Genomic DNA, 16924 nt, shown 5'->3' on the forward strand with positions numbered 1-16924 from the left:
AAAGAGGATCTGCAATTGCATTCTGCCTGCAGCGGAATCGCATAAACTCAACTCATCCTGGCGGGCTGAAACTTTCCCGCGTTCTGCATCCTCCTCACTAGTCACTACACTGCTTCTTCGAAACCCTAATTTTCTCAATCTAAGAACCCGTAAACACTTCTAGTCAAAATCCAACCAATAACAAAAAATTCGGATACCTAATTTCTCAGAAATGGTAAAGGAAAATCTTTCTGTATCAGAATCTGACGGAAACTCTAGTAAATCGAGTTCCGAAGAGGCCGAAGAATTTACAGATAGTGATGATGACGATACTGAGAAAGGGAATGATGGAATGACAGAATATGAGAAGCAGAGATTGTCCAGGATTCAAGAGAATAGGGCAAGATTGGAAGCTTTACGATTACCAAATCTCGCTGCTACTTTATATTCTGGTTCTAAAGGGAAAATAAAACAACATGAACAGAAAAAGGGGAAAGTCGGGAAGAAAAGCAAAAAGGATGATGATGATGATTATGTACAACCATCTGATAGCGAAGAAGAAATTAGGGTTAGTTCTTCTTATTCTACAAGCGGAGAAGACTCGAACGAAGAAGAATTTAATCAAATTAACAAAGCTGGTAGTTCCCGTTCTCGTCGTCCTAAGGTGGTAACAACATTTTTTTTATTAATATGATTTCTTATTTATTTCAGGTATATTTTTTTGGGGATTTTAATAAAGTGCCACACTTCCAATTTGCAGTTTAAGAAAATGCCACCGTTTTTTTCAGAGTTTATTTAATGCCACACGTTTGACCTTTTCCATCCAAAAAAACTGTTGCCATCAGTTAGTGCATAGGTGGCATTTATCCAGCTTAGTAAAAGACATATACACCCTCAAATCTGTCACAGCTCTATCTCTGCTTAAACATCTCAACTCCATTTACTCCAGCCATCACCCTGTAATCTGGCATACTCAGCTTCACCAGGACCACGACCAGCTTAACCTCCTTTCTTCATTTCCAACAATCTCTGCCTGCGAACACATCAGAACTACCACCAAACTGCAGCGGCAACAATACCAGCTGCACCATTTCATCTCATAAACATACATCTCCTCATACCATTTCCAGTGCCAATTCAATTTCATTACCAGCAAATCTGTTACTCATCTCGCTTGCAATCTCGCCATGTCCAGTTCAACAGCATCATACCCATCCGTAATCCATCACCGATTCCTCCTTGTTCTTGGGTTCACTGCACCTGCAACATCCACCAGTAAAACTCTCCAGCATCAACACTGTCATGTCACCTGTCCTAGCATTATCTAAGTCACCAAATACCCATGGAACTCTGTAGCAACACTTCAGTTCCATGGCAATTCATCACCAACCATCGCAGTCATTTTCTCTTGCTTCATCTCAAGAGCCTACAGCAACTCCCTGCAGCTCCTGTGACATTAACCAAGCACAAACCACCTTCAATTCTGTTGCAATTACCACTGCAAAACACACCTGCAATTCCAGCTCAAACCTATCTTCAGTTCATCTATAATATCAACAGCAACATCATTTCCTCAAGTACTATCAATGGCAGTAGCAGGAGTGTCTTCTTATCCCTTGTTCTCATCAACTTCCTTTCCTTGAAGATGTTCTTCACTGAACCCTAAAATTCAATTCGATATTAATTTCATCCCCAAAATCACTCAAAACTCGAATCCGAGTTGAACTCATCTTCTATTCAACAACTTTCAGCAACATCCCTTGTACACAGGCTCAACTTGTAGAAACTGAGCTTGAAGAGGTGAAGAAAAATCCATTTAGGACTTTTATCGAACACCTAATGTGCCATTCTCATCTTGGTGTAACATTGAAATTTCTAGCGCTTCTAAACTCACTGAAACACCTGCAAATTCAATTCACAACAAACCCATAGTTCAGAAACTATTCAACAATCATAAATCTCCAAATCCAGTCCAAATTATCAACCAACAAGACCATTATCTTCACTGGTTTAATTGGTCTTCAAAACCATCAACTGCTCAGCATTTCGAACTCATTTCAGCCTGGAAGTCGAGATATAAAAGCTCTTGATAGACCCTGGCAAATACCCATTGTAGGCTCTGAAAAATGATTCACGGAAGCAACACATTTCCTCATGTTATTCTTTTCTTTTTTTTGTTTACCGGTGATAAAGACGGTGAACCCATGACTAGTATAATAGGGTTTTCAAGGGTAAATATGTAAATCACGAAAGATTCTTTTGACCGAGTCAGCGAAAAAGACCAAGTGTGTGGGTCCTGACGGAAAAACTAACGGTTGTGGCATTTAATAAACTCTGAAAAAAACGGTGGCATTTTCTTGAATCGGGATTTGCAAGTGTGGCAGTTTGTTAAAAATCCCTATTTTTTTTGGGAATCATATTTCTTTCTGGGTTTAGACTAGGGATTTATGTAAAATAACAAGTTAATTGCTTAAGTTGGGTTAAAAGTTCTAATCTTTGAAAGTAGATTTTTCTAGTGAAATTGAATAGAATGCTTGTGTAATTGAAATTGTGTTGATTGGGTGTGCTGCATATTTGATATTATGTCATTGTATATTCGCATAATGCATCTAGGTAAGTGTGAACAATGAACCTCTTACTTGGTTACTCTTGCCGTAGTTCAAGTTTAAGCACCCTCGGCCGGTGCTTAAACAGTTCTACTGGGTGCGTTGGACATTATGGTATTAAACATTGTTACCTGCTGTGATATATTATCTTGGTTCATGTACTATGTACATGTTATCTGGATATTTACTACTCTTTAGAAGATTTCACTAAATTACCCTACTGATATATTCTAGTTTTGTCTTCTTTCAGGGAAAAAACATACAGTCTCCAAAAAGGAGAAAAGGTAAGAAACAACTTCGGCGGAAGAATATAAGTGAATCAGATTTCATTTGTGATGAGGAAAAAGCTCTAATGCAGGTAACTCATGGGAGACGGTAGAAAAATGTTTTACTTTTCTTTTTCCTTTGTATCTTTTTTAGTTTTATGTTCGAGCCTGGTGGAGAATGAAACGAGACAAAGGGTGGTTGAATTCGTCATATGTTAAAGCTTTATCATTCAAAACCGGTTCTGGTAACCTGATGAAATGGTCTAGGTTTTGTCAACATGTATCGTCCTTTTACGAGTTGTTAGTGTTGTGGTGGAATCTGTGGTATCTAAGTAACTACATTTCGTACTAAATTTTTTATTTTTATGGCCTGCACACTGAGTACCAATTAATCGTGAGAGAGGTTTTACCGTTTGTGCAATGTTGATTCAGGCGATTGCTCTTTCGCTTGAGGGCTCAGAAGCTGTGAATCAAGAGCCTCTTCAGTATTCTAATCTAACTAAAAGAAAAGGTGGGGGCAAAGTCAAGGAAAATGATGAAAGGAGAAAAAGAATAAAGCCGGTGTGTCTCTGCTTTTGACTGTTGTTCCCATCTGCCCTCCCTCCACATTTTTATCCAAGTTGAAATCCATGATTGTTTTGTTTGAATTTACTGAACTACTTTAGTCTTTTATGTTGCCCAGAATACGAGCCGGGTGCAGATGACGGAGGATCAGGTGATCATTCACTTCTTTCAGTTTGACGGTGAGTGTTTCATGCTGACCTTTCTAGCAGCTTTACATGTGTAGAAATTTTTCTGAAGAAATAGTGGGACACTTCTCATTCGATTGCTGTTAACTGTACACATGGCCTTTTAAATCCTGTATGTTTTCCTTCTTCTAATTAACATTAACAACATGCATGACGTCCATTATTCGTTCCTATCAAGTTATCCTGTTACTGTTGCAGAAATCTCTTTTAATGTAATGAATGATGAATACCCAAACCATAAAGTCTGAAAAGACGATAAGGACATTGGGTATAGGTTAAGAATGAAATATCTCTATCATAAATCAACCAAATTTTATAATTGTGTAATATATTCTTCCATTCACTCTCACCATGTGTTACTTTTGGCATCCATTGATAAGGTGTAGTGTTGATATTACAGAAGCGGGGAAAGGGAGTATAACTAAAAGAGATTTGCAAAGAGTAGCAACTGAACATGATTTTTCATGGTCCGATGAGGAGATGGCTGCTATGATTCATTGCTTTGATAGTGATGGAGATGGAAAGGTTGGTATTTCTTTTTGTACATATTATTTTGCTAGAATACTTCTAATGCACTAAAGAATAAAATGGTGACATCCTGTTCCTATGTACTGAAGGGAGCCCAAATGACATGACTAATAGAAAGGCCAAATCGTTCGCTTTATATTATAGATCTGTCACCGAGGGGCTTAATCATGTTTGACTCCAGTGATCATGGGGAAACTGCTCCTGCATCACTATGGAATGATATTTATTTATATTATTATCATCGTCCTAAATGCTTCCAAGCAATTGTGAATTGGTTGAGAACTATGTCCTTTGGTTATTTGTTCAAATCTATGTCATATGTCAATTCTGAGCATCTCTATATCTGTTGGTAGCTACATCCTTACATCTATTCTTATCATTTCATTGTAGTCTCTTAGATCTCTCCCACCTAAGTAATCATTAATTTACAAAGATGATTCAGTTTTTAGTATCACATGCTTCTGAAAGGAATGCTGTTAATATGCTCCACATCCTAGCCTCTAAAAATAATTATAATCATGTAAAGTAAAGTGCACTTTTTCGACTGACCTGTTCTCTGAGTGTTTCATTTATTGGAGTTGCAAATGGGTCGGCATGGGCGAATTTTTATTTTTGCACATTCTATTCTCTGCATTGAACTTTAACATATCTTGGACATCTGAAGAATTATACAATTTTTTTATGCTCACTATCCAAGTGAAATTGCTTAGACATTGTTATTCTTTGTAAAACTTATCAGTGGGTTTCCTCTTACCTGCTTGTTTTTCCCATTAGCTAAGTCTTGAAGATTTTCGAAAAATTGCGTATAGATGCAACTTAGTACAAAGCCATGCAAATTCTTCGATGGTCTGAAGACGTATCCGGTAGGAAGCACATGAGCTTGAAATGAGTGGTACGTGTACAGCTAATTCTGTATACTTATGTCCATAGTATCGTAGTTATTTTTCTTTCTGAAGTGTTATCTACTTTTGTTTTAATTTAAACTGGATTCATATGTATAAATTTTACAAAAATTGAGCGTTGGGTGAATTGGTTGCGTAAGGGTGACTTTTGTGGTTTTAACTATGGCCTTCAAACGGTTTTGAATCGAAACAATTTTATTAATACCAGATTTTAAACTTGCATTTAGTATGTTACCAAGAGTTAACTATAACATACCCTCATTGGATGTCATACATGCAAGGTTACTAATGACTTCAATTTGCAAGATTCCTGATGACTTTACTTTGCAATGATATTATTTCGATGTGCGTAGTGACAGAAGTTGGTCAGCACTCGCACCTTAAAACGACTGCTAGCCACATCATAGAATTATTTTCCATCTTACAAATAGTTCAACAACAAACTGTCTCAAGTGTCGATCACCACGGGAAGGAAAAAAAGATGAAGGATAAGAGTCATAAGATGTTGAAGGAAAAATCCATGATTAGCTTAGGTTATTATCCATTATCTTAATATCATGGTTTCAGATCAATGTCTTTGTAAGCTAATTTTATTATACATTCAAAGTTGTTGGCGAAACATGAAGCCCATTAACCCTAGACTTATACGGCGTGCAATGTGCAACATATAAAAAACTTCTTTGGTGGCCTTAACATGGCAGTGCCATGTTAAGGCCGAAGACAAAGATTAAAATATGGTACTATTATAAGTTTACAGATTAATTAGAATATACATTTACAGCTCGGCTTCCTATTTGTTTCTATATCAGGTGGCCAGTAAGTGCAGAGTATACTTTAGTAACCTTTTACAGTGGCGGCATGGTTTATTAGAGGGGCGGCAGTGTGATAGTAATGTCCCTCTAGTTGGTTAGGGGATGTCCTATAAAGGGTATAAATTAACTAGATTATCCTCCCCATTTTTTAACCTAAATCAAAGCTAAATTGAAAATTTGTTTTCTTTCTTCTTCTCTCCTCCTCCTCCCATCAACCGTAACCTCCATTAAAACTCAAAATTTCATCATCTTTGATTAATCGACGATTCGAAAATTAATCAAGTGTAGTGTAATGACGTATATGAGGTATGTTTTGAAAACCCAGTTAAGATTTGGTTTATTTTATTCGATTTAAGTTTAATTTCTATCAAAAATTAGGGTTTTAGATGAAAATTGAAATTGAAATTTCTGAGTTTATGTGAGTTACGGTTGATTTTAACTCAATTACGAACCGTAACTGGTTGATGTTATTACGGTTGGTAATAGTTCAATTACCAACCGTATGTTCTTATATCTGAGAATTTTCTTCAGTTACGGTTGGTAACCATTTTAGTTTACGAACCGTAACTCAGTTACGGTTGGTATCGAGCATTTGGTTACCAACCGTAACAGAGTTACGGTTGGTATTGAACATTTGGTTACCAACTGTAACAGAGTTACGGTTGGTATCGAGCATTTAGTCACCAACCATAACTGGTTTTACGATTGGGTTTTCTTCAAATTTAACCAGTTACGGTTGGTAGTTCATCTTTTACGAACAGTAACTTCGATTTACGGTTGGTTATGAGCAAAATTCCAACCGTAATTAGCTGTGAAAATGTAAAAAAAATGAATTTTTTACGTATTTTAGATAACTTGAGCAACAAAAAGCTAGTTGGGACTAATTTAGAAGTATACCCGATCATTTTCAGGTTCTGGTTCTTCATTTTGTTGGTTAATTTCTTCAATTGATTGAGATTGACCTTCTCCTCTAAACTTTTTATTTTTTTTTAACTCTAAAAATCTGATTTTTGTTTTGATTTTGAGTTAACATAAGTGAAATTAGTCATTAACACTAAACTTGATTATCATCATTAAATTAAGTTATCAATTATGAGGATTAATTTGTCATTTCCAGTATTTTTTTATAAAGGACACCTTGAATGATCATGTAATGATCCTTTTTATCCTATTAGAATGTCACCCATCTAATAAACCATGTCGCCCCTATAACATGTTACATACTTGACCCTGTAGAGTGTGGTAGACATCTTCTGAATACATAAATATATCATTATTTTGTATGATTGGGATTTCCGACTCAGAATTTCTCTTAGATCCTGGACTAAGAAATCATATAGAACCTTTTCATCGCAGGTTTTCATGCAAAAATCGCAAGGAAAAGGTCCTCCTGCATTTCTATCTGAAAGGGCAGCCTTGGGATAGCAGAATTTTGAAAATAAAGAAAAAGTCCAGAAACAAGAAAGTTAGGTGAGACCGATGTGTGCACTAACATTAAACAAAATGCCTTGAGGAATAGGTAATTAGGTATGATTAATTCCAACGCCCATTGGAGATATAAAGTCAATTTGTACTTGGACGTTAGGCGAAAGATTAAAATGCCCCGAACGTTAGGCGAAAGATAAAAATACCCCAAAATGGACCCCATAGTTGTGAAAATGCCCCGGACGTTAGGCGAAAGATTAAAATGCCCCAAAATAGAATCAAAATGCCCCAGACGTTAATTTTGCCGTTAGACACAGTTAAGTGGTCAAATTCAAAAGCATGTGATCCGTACATGTGAAAATATGACATTTATACCCTTTTGACAAATAAGATGACACGTGGGGCATTTTGCCATCGTGTACTAAACATGTGACACGTGTGTCATCAGTGACATCAATTCAGACTAACGGTTACAGATTAAGTGGGCATCAATTCAAACCATAGATTCATCAACAAAAGACTGTTAACTCATGAATTAAGAAATAAAACCATAATTGTCTCCATACTTTTTAAAACCATAGATTCATAAACAAAAGACTGTTAAAACTCTTAAACATAAACGGTCTACTAATAAGTTTGCCAATAAAATTTCATAGATCTAGAAATGCTAAAAAACATAATTGAACAGGAGCCCAACATTTCTGGCTACTCATATTTAGAGTTAGGCTTTCTAACCCTTTTTGATGATGGTTGAGTAATGTTGATTGTTTGGCTAGATATCTTAACAGGACCATTATAAGTCTGGTTAAAACAGGCAATAGAAGGTGTAGAAGAAGTAGTTGGATGTGGCACCTTCCTTTTAGCACCAGCATCACCTGCAGTAGAGGATTGTGTCGTTGTCTTATCCTTTTTCTGGGAACCAGCTGAAGAAGAACATGGTGTGGCAGCAGCTGCTTTGCCCTTTGACAATGGAGGTATATTAGTAGATTTCTTTGATGCAGATGTTGTTCCAATAGTTGGTGCAGACAAGGCCTTCCTCATCTTCTTTGTTGGTGCAACAGTAACACAGAATTCATCCCCATTAACAGAACACTCCATTCTTACTCCTTTCTTCTTTGGGTTAGATCCAACTGGAGGACCTTGACAAGTACGGATATTATGATCAAGATCTTTACACACACTGCATTTTGTTACTCTTTTACGCGGCTTGTTCTTCTCCATCCAAGACTTCTTTCTTTTGACACAAGGTCTTCCCTTATCTCTTAGTCTGTGTGGATACATAATGCTGATATTTGTCTACAAACAAAAAAACGATTATTGGAAATTCACAGATCTAGAGAATAATGTAAAAAAAAATACATATAATAAAGTAAAAGTACAAATTAGATAATATTATTCAACAAAAAGATTCACAAAACAAAAGTAGATAATTAAATTCAATGAAAAAGATTCTCAAAACAAAAATAAACGAAAGCAGACAATGAAAAAGTTAAAGCATCTGAAACCGCTCAATGCTAGACAAACCTTATTCTGATAGTCATCAATGTCTCCCAATGGGGTTATTGACCATTTGTAGGTGGTCTTGTAGCTATCCACAGTGTAATATTTACTGCAGTACCTGCACACATTATTGGTTCAATCAGCCATCATTCATTTATTTACTAACCAAATTCAACTTATTAGGTGTAATAAATTTACTCACTTGGACCAATCAGGATTCAATTTAAACAATGCAACCACAGCATGTAAGCATGGGAACTGTCTCAACTGCCACTGTCTACATGTACAAGATCGTTCTTCTATTCGAACAATAAATACTTTGTCGCTAACTTTGTTTGTAACCTGATACACTTTGCGCTCTTCAGAAGGATCACAACGGAAGTTTCCTCTAATATTGCACATCACCTTAATGAGATCATTCGCAGCAGGAACAAGATCACCAGATTGCCACGTGTCAGCAAGCTTTCTTCTATTTGAAAACAACACCATCACCAAGTGTGTATACATATCAACCAATTGAGTGAGAGGCTTGTCTCTGATTTTCAGGGCCATGTTATTAAAACTTTCTGAAAAGTTTGAGTAGATGTGCTCACAAGCCACATCGTGAGGAAACCATGATCTAGCCCAAGACTTCGGCTCTGCATCAATCAGGTATTTGTATGCCTTGGCATCTAATGCTTCCATTTCTTGCATAGCCTCCTAGAAAATATGTATCTAAGTTATATCATTTGACTAAAAATATTTCGCACTCATTATAATCAAATATAATAAAAACATTACTTACCTCCCAGTGTTTATACTTGTATGCCTTGGCAGCCTGCCAAAGAAGCTGAGTTAGTCTTGGATTCCTGAATCCCTTGGTCAAGAAATTCTTGTACAGATGCCTGGAAAAAAAACACAAGGGCAAATATTATTCAAATGCGCAATTAAAAAGGTATTATTCAAATGCGCAATTAAAAAGGTGTTTTTTTTTAAAAAGGTGTTTTTTTAAGAAAAAATAAACATATTTGGATTTGCATATATGAGCACATTAGTCACCAAACCCAAATCCAAATAATGCTGCCCACTGTAAAATCAGCCAGGTTCTACATCAATCAAGGATATACTGAACCCTAACACAATTTTGCATAACAGTACTAAATAAGAAAACAGCAGGACTAAGAATAATTAATAAGAAACAATGGAGATTTTAAGTTCTGCTGTTTTCACATAAGGAAAACAGCAGAACTTAAAGCATTTTGATCAGGCAAGTTTGCACTAGGATCTCAAGAAGTCTAGGGTCAGCCTGTGATTGTAGTCTATAGACCTGGAAGTACACTAAAGGACAACAACTGTAATCACTATTGAAACTTAATATCTGTCACGTGGTTAGTGAAACACAACGTCTGGTGTATAAGCTTGTGTTCTTTACATATATGATGCTACATTTCTGCCAAACATACAAAGATCTCCAATCCTCACTTTTGGTTGTAATGGTTTCCTTGATGCTCGACAATTTAGTAAAAACACTATACAAACCCGAAACAAACATCTAAATGCAATAAATTTTCTATCTCAGCTAACCAAATACAAACTATCTTTTCCCTCAGCTGGTAGTCCAGCATCCATAAGGGGCAATTGCCTAAACAAGGATTATTTGTGGGAACACACTAACATTACAAAATGAGCTCTAGCTCCACCTTGTATGAGAATTAATTCAATTAAACAATACACCACAGAGAAATATCCCTCTTGAGTATATATGGGAGATACATTCCATGCATAAATCATATCTGCATTGAAAGATATTAAACCTAAATCATATAAACATTTTTCATCTGCTAAAAATTCAAAAACGCAACATTTTAATCCCTAATTTCGTTTTATTCAAACCCTAATTAGAGTTATTGAAACCCTAATTTTGTTTCCATGAAACCCAATTTTGTTTCCCTGAAACCCTAGTTACAACTGTGGTGAAACCTATTCTACAGCTAATGAAACCCTAATTTCATTTATACTCCCTGAAACCCTAATAGCAGATACCAGCAGACCAAGGTTGGGTTTCGAAAACCCCAAATTGTAAAACAAAATTAGGGTTATAAGTTACCTGTTCTTCCTGCAACTTCACAGTTCTTCCTCGATCTTATCTTCTCCGTCTCATCTATTTCCTCTTCTCGATCTGCAACTTCACAGTTCTTCCTCGATCTTATCTTCTCCGTCTCATCTATCTCCTCTTCTCGATCTGCAACTTCACAGTTCTTCCTCGATCTTATCTTCTCTGACTCATCTATCTCCTCTTCTCGATCTGCAACTTCACAGTTCTTCTCCGTCTCTCGATCTCTCTCTGACTGTCTCTCGATCTCTCTCTGTCTGTCTCTCGAGATCTCTGTCTGTCTGTCTCGTTCTGTGTTTTGATTTTTCTGTGTCTCATCGACAAGATAAGCTTTGATGGTACTCGAACGATTCACACATGTGGTACAGGTTTCAGTTAAGTTCACGTGTCATCAGTCCAGTGTTATTTCTGTCGAAGGGCATTTTGGGGCATTCATGTAACAGTTGACCGGTCAAAAAAATTAAAATGCCTCATTTTTGACTATTAACGGCAAAATTAACGTCTGGGGCATTTTGATTCTATTTTGGGGCATTTTAATCTTTCGCCTAACGTCCGGGGCGTTTTCACAACTATGGGGTCCATTTTGGGGCATTTTGCCGCTTAACCCTTAATTTTATTGTATATGCTAATGGAATAATGGACATTGAAACAAAGTTGTATTTCTTTTTTAGCTTAATTTACTATTGGTTGCCTTGCTCTTGCCATGATCAGCCGCAGACAGTGTTTAAAATATGACACTAATCCGATTAAAGAAGAAATGATATAGGATGACAAAATATATGTCAGTTTTACAGTGCTTAGGTAGTTAGGTTCATTGTCTGCTAGAGAGAATAACTTCACACTTCAATACATAAACAGACGAAAATGCAATTTGCACAGTAAATAACATAGTAATTTTTGCGCGACTGTTTCCAAGGGCACTTACATGACATTCTAAATGTCTTTTTGAGCATGAGCCAAATTGCCAAACTCTGAGTCTCATTTTTGGGATTGCGAGATTTAGAATGTGATGTCATGGACATTTTGAGCACGAGCCAAATTGCCTTTGTTTTGGATTTTTTTCCTATCGGCGATGATGAAAAGGACACCTAACAATCAAAAGAAGGGTAGGAGAGGACTACTCAATATTTTATTAGTCGTTAACCTGCATAAGTAAGCATGACTGATTCCCTCTTCTTGTCAGCACTTAGCAGCCCTCTCCCTCACCTTTTTTTTTCCTATATATACATATATATATCCAGAACATTTCGTTTGATGGTACTAAATATAATCCTCATCTCCATATTGAATACAGTCAAATATTCTGGTAATCTTTTGCAGCTAATAGTCAAATTTCTCCATTGAAGTGTTACAATTACGTTAACATAGAGAGAGAGAAAGGGAGATAAGAACAAGAAATTCGTTTTAGTCTTATATATATGCATGCAAGTGGAGGAGGACGATTGAATATAATGGAAGAAATTGAAAACAGGCAAGCACTTAAATACGCAGAGAACCTCACTCTTCCAGCAGTAAGTTTATGAAAATTTCTTGCTTCATCTTAGTTACAATAGAATTGGTGTTTCTTTTCATAATGTTTTTTCATCAATATTATCCTCTCTTTGTTTTTTTCCGTTCAACTCGCTGTTATGTCTTTCCGGGGAGCTTAAAAAGTAGGCAAATTATTTGTGAAATTCTTGTTTAATTAGGCCACTTTTCTTTGAATTCTTTCTTCAAGATTTTCTGTCAAAACTTGAATCTTTGAATAATTGCCATCTTCAGAGAAAGAACAGTTTAATTACATACTGCAAGATGTAGTTCTAGAATCTGTTCTTCTTTCTTCTTCATCATCTTTTTTTCTGAACCAAGTGAGATATCTGGAAATCATAACGGTCAGTAATGAATGGACATAGCTGGCCTGAGAAGATTTTATGCAAATGTTAACCAACTTTATTGTTTTCTACGATCAATTTAAAATCTTTTTTTTTTCTTAAAACTACAGACTGAGATATGTACAACATGAGACATGGGTCACTTTGTAGCCTCATTTGAGCAGTGGGAATTTTTTTATTAGCATTTCCTAATTAGTTGCTTTGGCTCGTTTATTTTACAACTCTGTATAAAGTCACAAGCTACTAACTGCGTCACTCACTTTTGGCGTACCCATGATACATTTTTCCATAGCTGATAAGTCTGATGATTTTTGTGTTGATTCCTAAGTTGTAATTATTATCAAATATCATAAGTACTCCTTGATAAGTCCATTGTTATAATGACAATCATCATTTGATTAACCTAACCTGATAGAAATTTCAACCTAAATGAGGGCCCATTTGGTTATCCATTTAGAAACCAAGACAAACAAGTAAAGGTTGTGCACAACAAAGTTGAGACTTGAGAGAGTCTTGGATGATATGAAAATAATTATACAATCTTATTTTTGCGTGTTAGCATCTTTCATTTCAATTTAATTATTAAAAAATAGAGAAGATCAAAACAACATAAAGATAAAAAGTGTCAACTTCTAGACTTTTGAGGTTTGATGGAATGTTATACAGAAGGGGCAACCTCAACCTTGGATGCTCCTGGCTTAAGGTTTAAACCCGGACCTACTTAATTATTTAGTTTCATATTTCTAGGTGTGGGGCAAGTTGCTTGAGAACTTCAATCGACGGGTTTTAGACTTGAGCATAGAATATGTTGGTGTATCTGACGGTCTTGTTTTCACTTGGAAGTAAAATTCTAGTTTCAGGTGATCGTGGTTAGTGCCAACATGGGCTGTGATCATTGCCAACAAAGAGTATCGCAGTTAATTTCCAAGATGAACGGTATATTCCTACTCCAAAGTACTACAATAGTTAATGTTAAGATTCTACCGTGCTAGTTTTCTTTGAGTAATATCTGGAACAATTACCCCAACTCCATGGGATTTTTTATTATCGGGATGGTCGATCACAAAAGACCAACCAGTACCGGCATTTGCATTAGTTCTGGCTCCATTAACTTCAAACTGTTAGAAACTAGACCTGATAAGAATCACTTTGTTATTTTCTTGATAACCAAGAGTTGTACAAATTAATATTCGAGGGCTGCAACAGGAGTGGAGGACTGCGTGGTGGACGTCGGTAAAGGACAAGTGACAATGAGAGGACTAATCTCGAATAATAAGAAGAAAATGATGAAGAAAAAGAAAAAGGATCGCGGAATCATAATCAGTGGTAGCAACAAAGAGACCATCATAGAAGGTCTTACGGCTGTTAAAAGTTTTTCATATGCTGTTCTATTTCATCTCTTCATGAAGCCCATTACTACTTGTTGAGATTAGCACCAAAAAATTGAAGTGTTCAGTATGTTTTCTTTTGAGCTAATTTTTGATTATTGATTGTCAGTCTAGCTAGCATTTGTGTATATGTGAGCTGATTTGATCCATGTTCATATATGAATAGAATTGTGGCTTTGCTTTCGGCTATTGGCCACAAATTAACAAGATATACCGCTGATAGTCTAGCAAGCACTTGTTGGCAGGTCAGTTAGTCCCCAAAAGATCGCAAATAAGGGCGGTAAATTTTTCGTTGACAGGTCATTTAGTCCCCAAAGAAAAGAAAATTCAATTCAATTCATCGGGATAGATCTATACAAGCAAGGGCGATAAATCCCTTGTTGGCAGGTCAGTTAGGCCCCAAAAAGAAAAACGACTGAAAAACGACTGGTCGGATACCGATGGTGGCCGGGTCAGAACAGAACAACGACTAGATGGATTTAGCCCGAGCAGCTGTTCCGGATCGGACAACATCTGTCGGGCGGGATGTACATGGTGGGGATGCATTGAGAAGCGGATTAGTGTGAAGATTGAAACGAGATGGAAAACCGAAATATCGGTATAGTTGGTTGAGCGAAGAGTGTTTTCCTTGACAACAAGGGCACTGAGACGGTCTGGCCACGTCAGCGAGACATCAAATGTGCACTCACGGTCTAAACGGTGCGGATTACCTCTCCCCATAACCACCCAACCCGATGAGCATTAAGGGAACAAAGGGTGATCTTCACTCTAGTAAGCACTTGAGCAGGCCATAAAGGTACACCCACAAACATATTCCAAAGATAAACTGCACATTCATATGTTAACTCTGCGGTTTACATCATCTCAGGACGCGACACAACAAGTATAAAGGGAAAACACGGACCTTACACAAAAACTCTTTCTAGTTCCTAGGTAGACACTACTACCACTGCTTGTTTCCTCACTCTACATTGACCTGAACAACATCACTCCTTTCTTCCTCTTTTACTTTAGGAACAAAAACCTTCAACACACCATTTTTCATTTCAGCTCTAATTTGATCCAACTTATAGACCTTTGGGGGAAGATCAATTCTGCTGCTGTATCTTCTAACACTTTCTTCATCATCGGTCTCTTTTCCACCTTCTCCTTTGATAGTGAGCGTATTTTGATCCACAGACACATTAACCTCTTCTTTGCTAAGTCCAGGCATATCAATTTTAAGACACAGAGAATTCTCATCTTCTCTTGCATCCCATCCCCTTCTTAATCCACCGCTTCCGAGTCCTCCTCTAGGGCTAGTGAATGGAGAATCCATGAAGTTATCCATCATGTTGAACAGTGAACTCAAGCTTCTTGATGGTGAAAATGGATCAAATACATCTGCAACCAATAGAAAGAACACTGAAATTAAGCACCCAAAACCGCGAAATTGGGAAATAGTAGTATAAAATTAAGGAATTGATTGGCATTACCTGAGAAGAGACTAGGATAAGTATCGCGGCGGCGAGAGAGAGAATCCGAAGATCTTCGATCGATATCAATTCCTCGCTCAATTTCGTCACGATTTTGCATTTGAGTGCTGCTGCTATCGCTGAAGAAACGAGTTGATGATGGAATAACAGCCCTAGCTGGTGAACAAATTGGGTGGAAGATTTTGTTGACGAGATTGGGGGTTGTGATAGTTCTTCTGATAGCCATTGCCATTGCTGATTAACTCGAAACAAAAGGAACTGAGAAGTTTTTGTCGGAGACAAAATTGAATGTTCGAGAGTTTTGTGCTTTGATGTCTTTGATTGAATGCAGAGGAAACAGAGAAAATGAGGTTTTATAGATGAAGAGGGGTGAGTAAAGAGGAGTGAAGAGAGTAGAATAGATGAGAAGAGTTCAGAAAGCTCGAGCAGAAAATAGGATTGGGACGAGACCTGAGAAGTTTTAAAGCCGCAGTTTCCTGAAGGTTCTAGAGAGAAAAAGTTAACGGGGCACAATACTCACAAGATGGTGTTTATTCTACATTAGCTTACACCTGGCATGGTGGTTACTAAAACAAAAAAGCCATGGCCCCTGGTCTCACCTTGGGTGTGCTGGCCTTCCCGAGCTCGATGTACTCATGGGCACTCCTTGGTCTGGCCTGGATTAATTTGTTAGGCAGGCCCAGGCTTTGCATTTAATTTTGATGTCCCGACTTGGTACTCAAGGCAAAAGCTTGTCATTTGTTATTTATCGTTTAATGTTATAGTCTTCTCCCCATGATTAATCCCCAAAATCATCATGATCAAAATTGATTAACTCTGCTTCCATAAGAGCATCTCCAAAGTTTAGGGGTAAAGGTCATCCTTTGTGGAGGTCTTAATAAAAAAATTTTTGTTGGGGGTCATTCTCATGTGCCTAAAACAAATGAAAGTTAGACCTTCTGCCTAAATTTTCATCTCCAATATAAGGTCTTATTATCCTAAAATTTGAAATATTAATGATGACGTGTCATCAGACCCGGGGTCATAGAGAAGGTGAAGATATGACTTTCTGTTTTACCCTTTCATATGAGATGGTAGCCATGTCATCATCTTTAATTGACCTTCACTCTAGTGTTGGAGATAAACTTTTGGTAAAAAAAAATGTTAAATCCTATGTGTCATGCCATTTATGACTTCACCACTAGTATTGGAGATGCCATTTATTTAGATTTGATCCTTGGATATTAATAAGACCTTTTCATATTAAAACTCATCTCCAGTAATTAAGGGTATACCATATATTTTGGATTTAGATAAACATTAAAAGAAAATATTTAGTTTGATTTCATTTT

The 16924-nt window shown here is 36.8% G+C and overlaps 3 protein-coding genes across 4 annotated transcripts; 2 read left to right on the plus strand and 1 right to left on the minus strand.

Moving 5' to 3' along the window:
* Positions 1-211: 211 nt before the first annotated feature.
* Positions 212-8133, plus strand: LOC113305879. The gene is made up of 7 exons (XM_026554870.1): positions 212-643; positions 2836-2943; positions 3284-3412; positions 3534-3594; positions 4001-4125; positions 4903-5020; positions 8044-8133. The coding sequence occupies exons 1-6, from the start codon at positions 212-214 to the stop codon at positions 4978-4980; spliced, it is 933 nt and encodes a 310-aa protein (XP_026410655.1). The 3' UTR covers positions 4981-5020; positions 8044-8133.
* Positions 8134-12053: 3920 nt separating this feature from the next.
* On the plus strand, positions 12054-14307 carry LOC113302419. 2 transcript variants are annotated; one of them, XM_026551321.1, is made up of 3 exons: positions 12054-12370; positions 13585-13666; positions 13937-14307. In XM_026551321.1, exons 1-3 carry the CDS (start codon positions 12278-12280, stop codon positions 14155-14157), a joined length of 396 nt encoding a protein of 131 aa, XP_026407106.1. In that variant the 5' UTR covers positions 12054-12277; the 3' UTR covers positions 14158-14307. The 2 variants fall into 2 exon arrangements, with proteins under 2 accessions (XP_026407106.1, XP_026407107.1); XM_026551322.1 differs by having other exon boundaries at positions 13591-13666.
* Positions 14308-14927: 620 nt separating this feature from the next.
* LOC113302418 (small heat shock protein, chloroplastic-like) lies at positions 14928-16266 on the minus strand. The gene is made up of 2 exons (XM_026551320.1): positions 15594-16266; positions 14928-15501 (listed from the first exon to the last, which is right to left on the minus strand). Exons 1-2 carry the CDS (start codon positions 15823-15825, stop codon positions 15080-15082), a joined length of 654 nt encoding a protein of 217 aa, XP_026407105.1. The 5' UTR covers positions 15826-16266; the 3' UTR covers positions 14928-15079.
* Positions 16267-16924: the final 658 nt, after the last annotated feature.

The sequence above is a fragment of the Papaver somniferum genome, chromosome 8 (assembly GCF_003573695.1).
Source record: "Papaver somniferum cultivar HN1 chromosome 8, ASM357369v1, whole genome shotgun sequence".
Lineage (NCBI taxonomy): Eukaryota > Viridiplantae > Streptophyta > Magnoliopsida > Ranunculales > Papaveraceae > Papaver > Papaver somniferum.